The sequence below is a fragment of the Nesoenas mayeri genome (genome assembly GCF_963082525.1).
Source record: "Nesoenas mayeri genome assembly, chromosome: 4".
NCBI classification, from domain to species: domain Eukaryota; kingdom Metazoa; phylum Chordata; class Aves; order Columbiformes; family Columbidae; genus Nesoenas; species Nesoenas mayeri.
Window position 1 is genome coordinate 7,050,516 of NC_137540.1, and position 15,092 is coordinate 7,065,607.

General features: G+C 42.5%; 1 protein-coding gene across 1 annotated transcript; it reads right to left on the bottom strand.

Annotated features, from left to right (window-relative positions):
- Nucleotides 1-844: 844 nt before the first annotated feature.
- On the bottom strand, nt 845-13,442 carry ETNPPL (ethanolamine-phosphate phospho-lyase; the record flags this gene model as incomplete). Its single annotated transcript, XM_080344066.1, is given in 14 exon segments — nt 845-895; nt 897-899; nt 1,764-1,831; nt 2,693-2,823; nt 3,006-3,095; nt 3,787-3,941; nt 4,806-5,031; nt 5,561-5,643; nt 7,387-7,503; nt 8,492-8,585; nt 10,341-10,415; nt 11,340-11,499; nt 11,662-11,780; nt 13,387-13,442. Coding segments are annotated over 14 exon segments (1,428 nt in total).
- Between the last annotated feature and the right edge of the window lie 1,650 nt (nt 13,443-15,092).

Genomic DNA, 15,092 nt, shown 5'->3' on the forward strand with positions numbered 1-15,092 from the left:
GCAAATTTTGTGGACTGCGAGGGTTCAATATATGAACTCTTTGAAAAAAAAGAATCATAAAATCTTACTCTATATAAATAGTTATCTATAAAAGTTGCTTTGTCTATAGAAAATTAGGATCCAGATTCTTCATTTTCTTTCAACACAAAGAATGTCCTGCATAAACATCGTGTCTCTACACACACAGTGGTAGACTCTTGGTAGAGCATCATTGACATTAACAAAGCTACACCAATTTACATTAGCTGGGAATATGGTCCATAGGACCTAAGTTGCACTGGAAGATAATAATGATTTCTCTCTTAAGCATTGTTTTGTGAATTCAGCCATTAAAACATGGGAAGAAATCAACATCTCAATATTACATATTGAAATTTAAAATATTGTAAAAATAGCACATTAAGCGTATAATTTTAAACTTAATAGGATTGGCATTTGCTTGTACGGTGGTTAAGCAATTCAGATTCTGTGTAATATGGGTAGATCCACAGATTTCACTGTGTGTACCTATGTCAAGCCTGCCATCAGCACCAAGGTATTTGTGTATCACTTGTCCGTTCTGTCACATCGAGATTTCAGGCCACATGGTGCAGTTCTCATGTATCTGAGAAGGTATTTTAGACTCCTACTGAAGCTAACAGGAATTCAGCCAGTTTATGGAAGGTAGGACTAGGCTTCAAACATATCCTAGGACTCGAACTATTGCACTCTTCGTCTCAAAAGCAAGCTGGACACAAAGTCGAATTGAATGAGGAAACTTTCCCTCTTTATGTTCTTATTCTTTCACTTGGCACTGAGCATTTTTTAGAAAAAAGCTCATTTTCTTGTCTGCAGGCGGTTCCATTCATATGGGTGATGCTTTCATTTGCGCCTTCTGGTTGAGAACTGCCTTCAGTCATCTGAAAAAGGAATGAAATGTCAGTGAGGACACATGCACGTTTTCTGTCATGTGTCCATTTGATTTGGTCCCCATTAGGGAGCTCTGCCTCTTCTGCTCTTTTGGTGACACAACTTAGCTTTGAAAGAAATTGAACCGAAAGTGTGCAAATCTCTGTAAGAGGAGGCTCGCATGCCAAATGTAGTATAATCTAGATAGCAAATAATCCGTAGGGTCTCTGCCTTAATTACTACATTCCTAGAGAGCTGAGCTATTGCCTTCCCGCCCTTCACAGCATCACTGGAAAACTCACCAAGGGACAGGTCAGCGAGCTTTTCAATAACACAGTGGGTGCCATGTGTTTTTAAGGGTGTGAGAAGTTTTGTCCAAAGCCAGTGCTGCAACCTAAGAAGCCCTAACCTGGATGCATGTCAGCCGTTTGTACTCAAAGAGCTATGGTGGAAATGAAATCCTTGGAATACCCTGAAAATTTGGACACCCTCCAGGCTGAATGCTTGCTTTAGAAGCCAAATCTCCATTGGTAGCACGCCATACCTAAACTAGTAAAATTTTTGATTGCTGAGCTCACAATATTTGTGCAGCCCAGAGTCTGGCTGATCTTGTTAGCACGCAAGGCAGACAAAAGGGGCTTGTCTGTAACATGTTTCTTGTGGTAGGTCTGTATTATGCACCTCTTTTTAGATTTGCCCCAGTAACATGATCCTCTCAGGTTTCTAGTAGCAGGTTATATTCTGAGCTCAGCTTCAAGGCACAGAACCACTCACACCACAAAAATGAAGGTGTGCTCTACCAAAGTCATTTATACCTGCCTTGCCAAACACCTATCTAGGTGAGTTAAAACCAAAATAAAATATTCAAAACATACTTTTCTTTTACATTGTGCGTTTGTAGATGCATCATTTTCTGTCTTCATTCCATTTGCCTCTTCCATTTCTAAAAAAAAAAATAAAATAAAATAATTAAATTAATAAGAACCATGGAGAATAAGCATAGTCAGTTTAACATCTGTAAAAATACCTAATCAGTGATTCCTCTGGGCATTTACCACACAGAAGACTAACTGAAGAATGATGAATACTTCCTAAAACATATCTCGGAGGCAATGTGATTAGTGCATCAGGTCTGTGTAGCTTCAGGGATGTTCAGAGAAAAGAACAAAATTAAGATCTTGACTGTAGCATGGGGGTTCAGATAGACTCTTCAGAGCCAAATTCTGCCTTTGTCCAGCACATTCATGCTGTTCTAACTCCAATTGCTACAGTCACAGGAGATGGAAGCATTCAGTGGTCCTTACGCTAATAGTATACGTGACATTATTTAGCCCTGGATTAGTCCTCAGATAGAAGATAAACTGAGCTTGAAAACCCTTCAGGCTAAATTTGAGTGAGAAAATTGTGTTCCAATAAGCCAGTTTAAAAGAAAAAAAAAGAAAACCAAGGTACAGAGCATTATGGAAAGTTTCACAATGTTTCAGCAGTGTCTTTCAGAGCTGTGGTGAATTAACTTATTTGCTCTGTAACATATAGCATGTGCAACCAGAAATGAGCAATAACATTGTGTGAGACAAAGAATCAATAACATGATTCTGCTTAACAAATTTCGACAAAATATATATGGGGGCTCTTTGTTTATTTATAATAATTGGCATTAAGAACAACATGTTGGACAAGCATTAAGAAATGTAACTGATTACTTTCCCTTGCATGTAATGGCCTAGATTATAGTATTGTGGTTGATATTTCTAACAGGGCATCTGGAAATGAATTAAAAGGAGAATATCTAAAGCTTTCGTACCTGTGAGAAGTGCATCAATTGTCTCCACAACATGTTTTGCATCCTCCATACTGAAACACATTGGTGGTTTAAATTTTAGTACGTTTCTGTAAGGTCCATCTGCACTAAGGAGTATTTGATGCTCTTTCAGCCTGTGGAAAGGGAAACATCTGCATTGGACACAAGTACAAAACTGTATTTTTGATTTTGAAACTTTTCTTTTCAAAGTACTATGTTATCAAAAGCTACACAAATTTAAACTGAAATTAGTAATTGACTGCTAGGGAATTTTAGGAGGGTTTGATCAGTGCACGTAGTCATTAAAAACATTTACTTGTAAATAAGGTGGAGGGCTTCAGCTGTGGCTGGTGTTCGCATTTGTCGATCTCTCACCAGATCCACTCCAACAAACAAACCAGCACCCCTGGAGTAGAGAAATAAAAATACAGGTGAATGCAATGTGGTGTCAGTACCACAAGTCTGCTGCTGCAAATGCAAGAACTGTTTCTAACAAGTGCGGTTCTCTTCCCAGGGAAGATGTGTCTGGACAAATAAATTCAGCTGGCTCATTAAGGTTATGTGGCCAGTTAGATAATTTAATAAATTCCAAATGTGTTAAATTATCATCTAAACAGCTTCATGAATTATCTTATTTAGAAATATAGTAATTTCTAAATAATAGAATAATTTTCTTCTTCTCTTACCCTGCAAACCTGAAGCCAAATAACAAAAAAACAAGGACAACAACAAAAAACCCCCACAACACAACCCACCCCCAAACACCTGAAGGTAGTTATCATGGTAGTAACAGGAGATGAAGAAATCCCACACTAACATCTCCAAATAAAATATCCCAGAGATTTGAACAAGGTCTCCATCATCCCGACCCTGTGCTGACAACCAGGGTCATGGATGCCTCTTTCCCTTGCTCTCTTCCTGAGCTTTTCTAGAGGCTGCATTTAGACCTGACTAATCAGATAAGTAGAAATCTTTTTTAAAAAGTTGTTGCAGGTGTAGCATAATAATGTATTTTTGTTTCACACCTCCCCCATCCAACTTGTTGATTTTTCTAGCAATTCTTTTTCTTCTCTGAAACATTGCTGTAAGGCACCCACCTGATATCTCCCACTAAGGGATGTTTCTCCTTTTGCTCAGCCAGCAACTCCAGGAGGTAACTTCCTACACGTGTAGCATTTCCTTGGAGATCTTCTTTTTCTATTACCTCCAGCACAGCCAGACCAATAGCACAAGACACTGGATTTCCTCCAAACTGATAATAAAGACAAACAGAAAAACAAAGCCCATCAGAAACATTCATCTGTGTCCGTCCATGCAGTTTCCACTTGCCTTCTCCTGCTTGGCGTGTTGTGAGGACAGCTCACAGAGGTGGGGGTGTTGTGCAGCACCATTCCCCCACTTTGGGCAGGGTAGGAGACCCAAGGGAGGGGCTCCCTCCTTCTCTGCTTTGGGTTTCAGGAATTTGAATATTTCATGGCTCAAGCTGCTCTCATGGTTTGCAGATCGCATGTGCGGGCAAAATGCTCCTGTGAAGAGCAGTGGGTGATCTGGTAACTCTTAAGCCTGAGGGTATGAACTCCATTGAAAGCAGGAGGACTCAGGGTGGCTGGGAAGAAGGTTCAGTAGAAGGAGGACTCAAAACCAAGAATAAAGCTGCTCCTATGTGGCATCTACGCAGCTCAGGTATTTCCCGGCAAAGGGTCACTGTTTTTTTAGGTGACAACTACAGAGCAAGGTCTGCCAGGGCCTGAGCTCCACCAGCACAGAGCCTGACCTAGAGAATGAAATTTTACACGGTCAGCATTCCAGGGAGGTGGGTGGACAGGGGTAAAAGGAGAGAGAGAGAGAGAAGTAAGGAAGAATTTATCTGTGTGGATGTGACCTGAGATACCAGAAAGCTAGTGCTGCTGCTCCATATTAAGATATGCCACTTGGTAGAGTGCATATTTCAAAGCTTCACCACTTGCTTTTAGATATCAGACTGTGATTGACTTGAGCTCTTAGTAATGTAATGCAGTGATGGGTACAGATGTTAGCTGAATCACCTGAACAACTTGTAACTGCTAAATGTAGACCAAAAGGAAAAAGAAAGGCACACCTTCACCTACAAACTTACTGTATTGAAATATTCCAGTCCAGAGGCACCAAAACTTTCAGCAATTTCCCTTGTTGTGACCACACAGGACATAGGGTGGCCATTGCCAATGGGCTTCCCCATGGTGACAATGTCAGGCACAAAGTCTTCGCCTTGCAGCTGGAATGCCCAAAAATGCTTCCCAACTCTGCCAAAGCCAACCTGGACCTCATCAGCTATGAACACACCACCTGCCGCACGCACATACCTGAAAAAAAGAATGGCTTGAATAACATGCTGCAGTACAAGTCTCGGGTAGGCAGTCTAGGACAAGGGAGTCTATATTACAGAAATTCTCCAGTGTGAGACCATGTTAGGAGAATAAAAGAAATAGTGTGGCTGCTGAAACACAGCTATAGCTATTCAATTGATAAAATTTTTAGGTTGCTAAATGTTAAGAAATCTGATATTTTAATGCAATATGGGGCACTGTGATGGTACCGCAGGCTTTTATCTATGGTGGTTCAACTTCATTTTCCATCAGATTTATGGCCTGGGGATTAAAGGTAGAAAAGGAAAGACAATTATCCAGCTGAAACCAATTTGTCAGCTGATGTTCCATAAAAAAACCCCAACAAAACAGAAGTAGAATCATACTCTTAAAAAAGTAGAAAGGAGCCACAGATAGCCAAGAACAAGAGAGGGTGATAGCGGAATTGGTTGGATAAGCCTATAGTGAAAAAACCTGTTTCTTTGGTTAATTTTCCAGCTATGCCCCTTTGAAGTGATGTACATACTCTGCCACTTTCTGGAAGTAGCCCACAGGTGGAATTATTTGGCCTCCACAGCTCTGCATGGATTCGGCTATGAAGGCAGCGATCTACAAAAAACAAACTCAGGTAAGAGCTGTGTTCATCTCTTTGGCCTTTGCACAAATATCTAACAGTCTAGAAATAAATGTTTAAATGTGTGCCTTAATTTAATCACGCAATGGGTTGGACAGCTGAGGGCTCTTGAGAACAGCTATAGCTAGAGAATTTATTCCTTTTATAGTCTGGGGTGCCCAAATTTGCAGTAGCCAGGGCCAACTCTGCAGCCTGATGGGAATACAAGCACCTCTGTTAAACCTCAGTCCTATAGCAGTCCTATATAGTAAGTGGAAGACACTTACTGGTCTCACTGGACATTGGATGGGGCTCCTGGGAGCTCTGTAAATTTATTTACAAATTTCAATTTACAAGAGACACACAACAGCGTTGGTCATTTTTCCCAAGAGGTTAATGAAACTTCTTTCATGCCAAGGCTTTCCAGTAATGGGTGATATGTGGTGATCAGCTTTTTTGTTCAACCTTGAACACCAGGTAGAGGTGGGTAGAAGCTGAACTGTAAGATGACCTGAGGCTACGCTTTGGGCACCCCTGCCTAGTACAAATAACTACACAAGTAAAAGTCAGCACGAGGCACTTGACAAAAGAGGAGAAAAATTCTACAGGTGAAATAATTCCAGTTGCTAGGAATGAAAAAGAAAGTTATTTCAAGTCAGGAAGGTTAAGAGCAGTGGATCAGATACACTGGAACATCAAAATTCATTTCTTGTCAACAGCAGAGGTCTATGAAGCAGAGATACGATATTACCCCAAAGTCTCAGCACAAGTCTGCTATTAAAGGGATTGCATCCCCACACCACTTGTGAACCCCTCCCTGAGCAGCAAGAGGTCTCTCTGGGCTGGTGCAGTCTTCCTGGAAACAAGGCCGAGCAGTAACGTGTAAAGAACCGTACACTAGATTTGAAGAGGCATGCTACGGCCAAGAGTACGAAGCTTCCCATAGCATGTGAGGCTTAGCCTTTAGCACAACTTGTCCTGCCACAGGTCTATGTCACCAAAACCTAAGAAATATGCAAAAGAAAGGAAACAAGGGAAGAAAAAAACAAAACTATCCGTTAGTGGAGAATAAAAAAAAAGTTCATGAAGAAACTAAAAGAAGAGTGACGTAAGTCCATTGGACTAGAGGGGAACATGTTCCAATCTCCACAGAAGTCTTCTGTGACTTCAGTGGGCTTTGGAGCAAGCCCTACATGTCTCACAATGCTAATGCTGTCATACAAAACATTAACACACATTTTAAGTAAACCTGTTCAGAAATTATCTGGTTTTATCAAGGTCATATTGCACATGATTGAAAGGTTCATCTTTTTGGATGACTCCAAAGTTATCTTAAGCTACTAGACTCAGAAATGTTCTATCAAAATTTGATCTAACGTATTTCCTCCATGTCCTGGAAACTTTTATATACCCTTGCTAGAATTCATGATGTAGTTTCTCAGCTGATCTCAAACTTGCCCCAAGATATTTACATTCTACTGAGTCAACGCATAAAATAGGAAATTAAACAGCTTTGCTTGTATCTGCTAATTTACAACTGTAGTATTGATCCTTTCATTGATGCCTAGAAAAACTATGATAAAAGCATCAGGCAGAAAAGTGGCCCAATTTGAACACAGAAGGGCAGTGGGAAGCAAGGAAAACTGAGTAGGAAAACATGTCCTTAGCTTCCCATTTCATGCCCTCATGCCACACTTAATAGATGAAGCCTCGGCATTTCTAGAGCACAAAACACACACCTTGCGTCCATTCTTCTGCGTTTCTTCAATAATCTTTTTCACCTCTTCAGCATAAGCACTTGCTGGATCTGGGTGGTCTTCCCTATATTTCCCTCTGTAGATATCTGGAGAAGGAGCCTGAAAAGACCAAGTTGGTTTTTGGTTTTTGTTTGTTTGTTTTTTTAAAGCACATCCTTCTATGAAACATTCACTTTCTTTTCTATAGCTCTGCATTTTTGTCCTTCAGCACAAAGAAATAATAGGAGTTAGCACTGCCTGAATTTCTGCATGGAATTGCAAAAATACTTATGGGAACTTAATTCAGCCCTGAGATGTGTTCAACATTAATGAACATAACTGTTGAAAGAACCATCATCTACCTCATCCAGTTTTGAAGACCATCCCTCCTCTCCCCCAAGACACAATACTGTGTCCTCATTCATCATCTTATTTCAAATTCTTGCAGAAAGATCCATTTCTGCAATGGGGTTTTCCAGTCTGTCACTTCCCTTCCAGCATTGCAGTCGTGGTACGAACCTGTATGACCTTCAAGCCTCTACAAATGATGCTGGAAGGGGTTCAATAAACAAGGGAAAGGAAGCAGTATAAAAAGGTGGATACTACTTCAGTAGCATGGTCTAGATGGGAAAGACTTGCTTTGTGTACATATCCAGGCTGAGAATGATTTTTGTCTCTAAGATATACAAGTTCAGGCTGCAAATCAAACAGTACCCCACTCAGCTGGACACCCATGAGCTCTGTACCCAGATCTGTGTGGTGTGAGGTCTGCCTTTCCAGTTTTTGGAAAGAGACTCAAAAGTCCTACATTTCTTTAGCCAAACCAACACAACAGATATTGGCTAACTTCTTCAAACTGTTTAACTATACAGTGTATAGTCTCAGGAAACTTGCAACACTATGAAGGAAATCAGCTTCACAGCTGAATACCCTCTTAGAAATCCAAAAGCAAACAATTCTGCTCTATTTAATCCACTGAAAACTAGCCAAGTGTATGTACTCTAATGTCAGCAAAACAGAATGAAAGCGTATTTACACCAGAAGTGGGTAATTCAGTATGCTGCATAACAGGCGTAAAAACAACAAAAAAGAAAAAACCCACACTTACCACATGCACAAACTCCTTCTTGCTGTCCTTTCCCAGCTCATTAAATTTATAGGGACTGATGTCAATCACAGAGGTAACGTGGCCATGGTAAGCACTGCATGAGTGTTAAATATTGAAGTCACTTTTCATCAAACATATACAAGAGCTAAATTTACAACTGTGCCCATAAATAATCTAGAATAAGTGACTGTATCTGCAACACAGTAGCACTGTTTGTGAAGGAATCTTGATTTAATTTACTCAGTCTTTCTCTTGAAAGCCATATGAAGTTGCCATTGACTTTAATTCACTAGAAAGACTGGAACCAGGAGATTTTTCCTGCATAAAATCAAGTGCCAGGATGGTGACAGACCAAGACGACGTTCCCTGGACTGCACTACTCCTAAGGTGGCTGCCCCAGCAGCCTTCTTTCTCTACCACCTTAAGTGTGGGTCCATCTCCCACATTTCCAGCCTGTGGGCCCCACTCTGGCCAACCCAAGCTTTGCAAACGAGACCACAACACCATTGCAAAGCCTCTCAAGACTGTACATTGCATCGGAAGGTGGGATCTCCTGCAGCAGCAGCACACTGCTACCTGCCCTGAAGGCCCTACAGGCCAGACTGTTTGGCAGAAGCCACTTTCAGGGTAAGGATGAATATTGTTTGAATATAAAAGCTTTATATTCCAGAGTATGCCAAAGCTGGTTACTACTGAGGCCAATTTGATTTAGAAGTGAGGAAACAGCCTTTTGAACCTAAAGCATCTGGCAGCTTCATTCAGGGAATAAACACTTCCACTCAGCCATAAACTTGACGTGAAGGGAACCTCTAACCAAATCAAAGACATCATAATCTCATAGCAGCACACACTTAGGGCAGAGAGGATGTTTTTGCACTCCTTTATCTTTTTTACACCTTTCCACTAGCCAGTCAACAAAAATCTGCCGATGGACACAAAGACAGGACAGAAAGCCCACCTTGACTGGGACAGCAGGTATGGCAAAAACCTATGGAGCCTTGGGACTTGGGCAAAGAAATAGCTTGTGGTGTTCAGGAAGAGGAGATGTTGCAGAGAAATAGTAGCAGAGCCAGCTCCATCCTCAGCCCCTCCTGATGGAAGCTACTCTTGGTGGTGCCAAATCTTGGCCGCATGAGTCAAGTCAAGGAGGGCTATTGGAGACCTGAGCACAACTAAGTCAAACCAGCTTCATGCTGTTCAGATAGAGACACACACTCTTGCAGTTGCTCTGGCTGGACCTTCTGATCACAACCTGAGAAGATGATCTAGGCATACAGCAGAAAAACCAACTCTACAGCTGCATCTAAGACAAGTAAACAAGGAGAGGTGTGTATGTCTCTTCCTCACATTTGATGGCCTCTCAGTACCTCCTGCTTTTGGAGCTGCTCGGTTTTGTGTGCATACTTGTGCTCACCAGAGGAGACCTGAGCATTGGTGCAGCACTGCTGCAGAGCTACAAGATCTTTCTTCTTGACCGCTGAATATTTATTTGTACCAAAAAAACCCCTGTGTCCAGCAGAGCGTTACAAACAGAAAGCCCTTTTCCACTCACTGATGTTTCAAGCTATCATTCAAGTCTCTGGCCTGAATTGCTTTGGGAGTCTCGGTAGGAAATGCCACGTAACAGGTGATTGACCTTCTGGGGTGACTGACAAGCTTATTTTTCAGAGATCATCGAAACTTCTGCAGAAAAGGGATTTCCTAACCTGTTCTAGTATGAAAGCAACAAAGCTTTTCTTTCAGCAGGCAGTGCAGTACAAACAGCAGGGGGCTGCTACAAAGCTGCTTCTGAGGTAATGGCAAGAGTTGCTGGCTGCGTTCACATAAGCTACTTGCTCTACATACTTACTTTTCAAGGGTGATCACATCTTGGTGCCCATGGTACCATCGAGCCAGTCGTAAAGCAAGATCGTTAGCTTCAGACCTGTGTAATAACAGATACAGTCTCAAAATAGTGAGCAAGCACTTCCAATTAAAATTGTATTCTAATGCAGAAGAGGAGTCACGGGACTAGTGGATATAATAAATCAACACAGCAGGCTCTGTTCCTATACAGATTACAATGATAAGGTTGAGACTGCAAATGTCATGTAAAAGGGCAAAGAAAAAACCAGCTCTTTGTATAAATAGCAAACAAAGAGATGCTTTCTCTCCCCTCCCCCAGTTTGCTTGTAGACATTTACCTCCTCTTGGTACAAATGAGATTGCGTTGCAGCTGAGAGGACAACGCAGCCACAAACCCTCGAAAAGCAGCAGCGCACCAGCCCTGTTTCCCACCCTCCACGTCGGCTCCATCCCCCGGCGCTTGTATCGTCAGGCAGCAGAGATCTCAAATCTGCTCCCAGGATGCAGACCTGAACTTCCAGCCTGACCTTTGGCAGCCCCTCTGCTCACAAGTCCCTGCAGATTGTCTGTTCTGGCAATGTAAGTGATCACAGACTGAATGGACCAGTTAAAGAAGTCTGCTCATTTCCCAGGTCATATGCCAATATAGGCATACCACTCACCAATCTATACATAACGTTCACCAATTTGCAGTCTAATCTGCTTTTCTTGATATTTTTTGTTTGTTTGTTTTTGTTTTTTCCCCTCCATTTATTTTTCTTTTTTGCATGGCATTCAGCAGGCCAGTTTTCTTGTTTAGCAGATATTTTCTTGTTTTTGGGTCTCTCGCATTGAGCCATCACACTAAGTATGATAGCTGCAAATGGGAAGGATTCTTTGACTGGCACTAGAAATATTTTCGTTGCTTATTACTAAGTCCTGCTTAGTAAGTTTTGGACCAAGCTGTCTATATCAAATAGGAGCAAAACAGTCACAATGGAAAAAAATGAATATTCAGACATACCCAGAGTTAACAAAATAGCAAACAGAGAGTTTCTCGGGCAGGGTGGCTGTAAGCCGCTGTGCGTACTGAACAAGGTTGTCATGCAGGAACCGGGAATTTGTGTTGAGCAGTTCCATCTGCTTTGTTGCAGCCTTTATCACATATGGATGACTGTGGCCAACTAGAGAAGAAATTAATTTGTTATTACTAGCAAGCAGTCAGTTATTGAACCACACAAGGACATTCAGAGAAGCACAGTGAACATCATCACTTGGAAGAAGTGTGTTCTGATCGTTATTAGAAATGAAGGAATAGAAGCAGTCTTAGAAGTTAAACTGCTTACCATGTGCAACGTTGTTGATACAGTCTAAGTATTTTTCTCCTTTCTCATCGAACATATATTGGCCCTGAGCCCGCACTATCTTCAGAGGGTCCTTGGCAAAGAAAACTTTGCAGGAAGGCCTAAAAGAAAATAATTATAAAATAACACCATTTTCATTTTCTCAGTTGTTCCCCCTCTGAGTTTTAGGGGCGGTTGATCTTTTGCAGCTCTGGAGAGAAGTGCCTCCCTCTGCAAAGAGCTTGTGAATAGTTCAGATGGTGGTAGAACAGGCATCTTGCTGAAACTAAAAATGGGCCCCATGGCCTTCCCCAGGCTCAGTGGGAACAGAAGTAGGTCTTTAATAAGGGCATTTTCAAACCACGACTCTGTCTGCAAGCAGTATCACAGGAGCACAGTGACTGCAAGTAATTCCAGGTCCTTATATGTCCTGCTTGCGTTTCTAGGCTTTGGCTCTGGTTATTTACATGCCTTATGAACATGTATGGCCAATTAACTTACTGGGAATATAACAGAGTTGTTAAGAACTGTTTTATACTACAGCCAGAAATTCATTACACAGTGGATGACTGTACCATATAGAGGTCACATTGAAGAACAAAGCACTAATGCCTTGCAGATTTTATTTTCAGAGGTGCCAAGCAGGTCCTAAAAATCTCAGTATCTCATCTTGTCTGCTTTGGATAAAATCATTAAAAGTGGCTTTTTGTAAACACCTAGATTGCTTCCAGCAAAACTCAAACTTCTTGTAAATCATGAAAAGTACTCTTTAAACATTTTTTTTTCTCCTGTTCACCCTCTTGGTGAACATGCCAGCTATATAATTGTGCTGAATGATGTTACCAAACAGAGAAAAAGTCTTCTGAACTCTTAGTAACGTTTATATAGCCTCAGAGAAACACAATCATTTCCATGTAACTCAGAGATACATCTCTATTACCAGGTATATTTAAATTATGATCTTGTAAAGCCCAAATTTCAGTCATAGAAGGTGAAGTCATGTAGTTTATCACACTTTGTATAGATCTTTTCTGACATCTTCGGCTTCTCCTCTGGTAAACTTTAAAATCAGTGCACATCATCATTATCATTGGCCATTTCTTGTCTACAGTTTTTTTCTTCTATTAGGTGTCAGTCGTTTGTGTGAAAGTTTCTTTTTATTCACCCAACATAGCCAAAACCTTTAATCCTTGCACAGGCAAGAGTCCCTTAAGACTGAACTGACCCCTTAAGAGAAGCTTTTGCACACACTTTAAGCGGCCACCATTTTTTTGAACCTTTAGCGAACTTTCTATACATTCCACATTTAGGATGCAATTAGCAAATAGCCAGTGCTAGTTTTAACAATCTGGACTTATTTTTCATTTGGCGACACCTATTTATGAAGGAGAAAAATATGTAACATCGCAATACAGTGGGATCGGGTACATGCACAGCCAGGACTATTACTCAGGTCACACTGCCGGCAGCCTTCCTGCATTTCTCCCAGTTAGACTCAGCTTAAGAAGTCTTCTCGGGCCCATTTAACAGAGACGTCTATTTTTCAGGAGCGTGCATTTTATTTTGGCAAGCTGAAGGGCTGACAGGGCTGCCCAGCGCTGTGACCCCCCCCGGTTCAGCACCCAGAGGGTCCGGCCGGCCGCTGTCACGGCCGCTGCAGCCGCCGGAGACCTTTCTCCTCCTCCTCTTCCTCCTCCTCCCCGCTCCCGGCCCCGCTGCCGCCCCTACCCGATGTGCTTCCTCCGCAGGGCGAGGGTCTCCGCCTTGCTGTACCGCTGCTCCATCCCGCCGGCACAGCCCGGCTCGTCCCGGCGCTCCCCGCCTCTTATGCCAGCGCAAACCCCTCCAAATCCCTCCTCCCGCCGCCTCCCGCCCCCGCCGGGACCGCCCGGCCGCACATCCCGGGGTTTTTCCTTTGGGCGACTCGTGTTTAGCTGCGGCTCAGTTACCTCCACGCTTCTGAGTTTTTCTAACATCACAAACTCGTAAAACAGCCGACTTGCTAGGGAGGGACGGTGAGTGCGCCGTGGCTGTGCTTGCTCACCTGGTGTCCGTCATGCTGGTGGTCAAGGCACTTTGCTACAGACATCCTAGTGGGGAGCAGCAACAGGTTGATTTAATTTAATTAGGGTCATAATTCAAGGGCATTCGCAGCTCCTCGTTTTCCAGACTCGGTTTTTAAGTGTATGCTGAGAAATGTATACATCGGTCAAAGTCAGTATTCGTATTTCTTGTAAAGCAGGGCAAATTAGTAAAAGCTATGGCTTTGCTATGTTTTTATAAATATAATAGGTCTCAAGCCCCGGTGCTCTGATACATTGGTACATCCTATTTTAGCGTTAGCAGGACCAAAGTATAACTAGTCGTATGATCTCTTTCTAACCACAGCACCAATATAGAAGTGGTTTGCTTTAACACAGCATTTCCTCGTGGTTACCCTTGATACCATCTCATGGACCTCAAAGCCCATAAGAAAAGGAGGGGACATTTCCATGGGGAGGAAGGGCAGAATTCACATCAAGAGGCATCGCATTTGAACGCAGCAGGCAAAGCTGCTCTGGAGCACCTCAGCTTTACGTCCTCCCTGCCAGGGACACAGCCTCTCCTCTCCTGGAGGCTGCTCCTTGAGCTGCCTGGGCAGGCAGCAGCAAACCCTGCGCCCACGTCTCTGCTGTCCCATCCATAGCTCATCTGTGCCACCTGCAGTGCTGTGCTTGGAAGAGTTTTCAGAGAGCATATGTAAAGCTATATAAATTTGCCTTGCTGATGATACTTGTCTTTTCTAGATCAGTATCCGGTAAGTCATTCCACATTTTGCAGATGAAGAAACACACCTCCTGAGTTTTACATTTTTTTTTTTATATCTCTGCCAGCAAGCCACCTTTCTGCCTCTCTAATCAAGCATTTCTTTTCTTACAGGCATTTTCTTGAGCTTCTTCAAACTGTTAATTTTGAAGCTCTGCAGCTTTCACATTCCAGCATTCCTGCTCCATTTGAAACCTTGCATCACCAACCAACAAAACAGCCGTGAAGCAGAAGGGGTAGGAAGCACCAGCAGCTACTCCTCTACATCCCAGCAGAGACAGCAGCTGCCTCTCTTCAGTGCCTTGACCAGGCAGAAAGAGGTAGGACTTAAAAAATATGAGGGCATTGTCAAAGCTGCCTGCTTGGGCAGTATTGTATAAGTAGAGATTTGCCTATGGTTGTTGAGAATAGCCATTTAGATTGGCTAACATCCAAACTGAGCCTTGGCAAAAGCCTGTCAGCAGTGCTGTCTGCATTGCTTTTCCATTTTACCCACGTCTCTGAAAGCTGGCGAATGATATGGAGCACAGGGTAGGTGTAGTTCAAGTTGTACCTGTTATATGCTGGACCTCATTGCAATCCCTTTGTAACAGTAATGTGAAGAGCGGCTGGAGCCCAGGCAATGAACA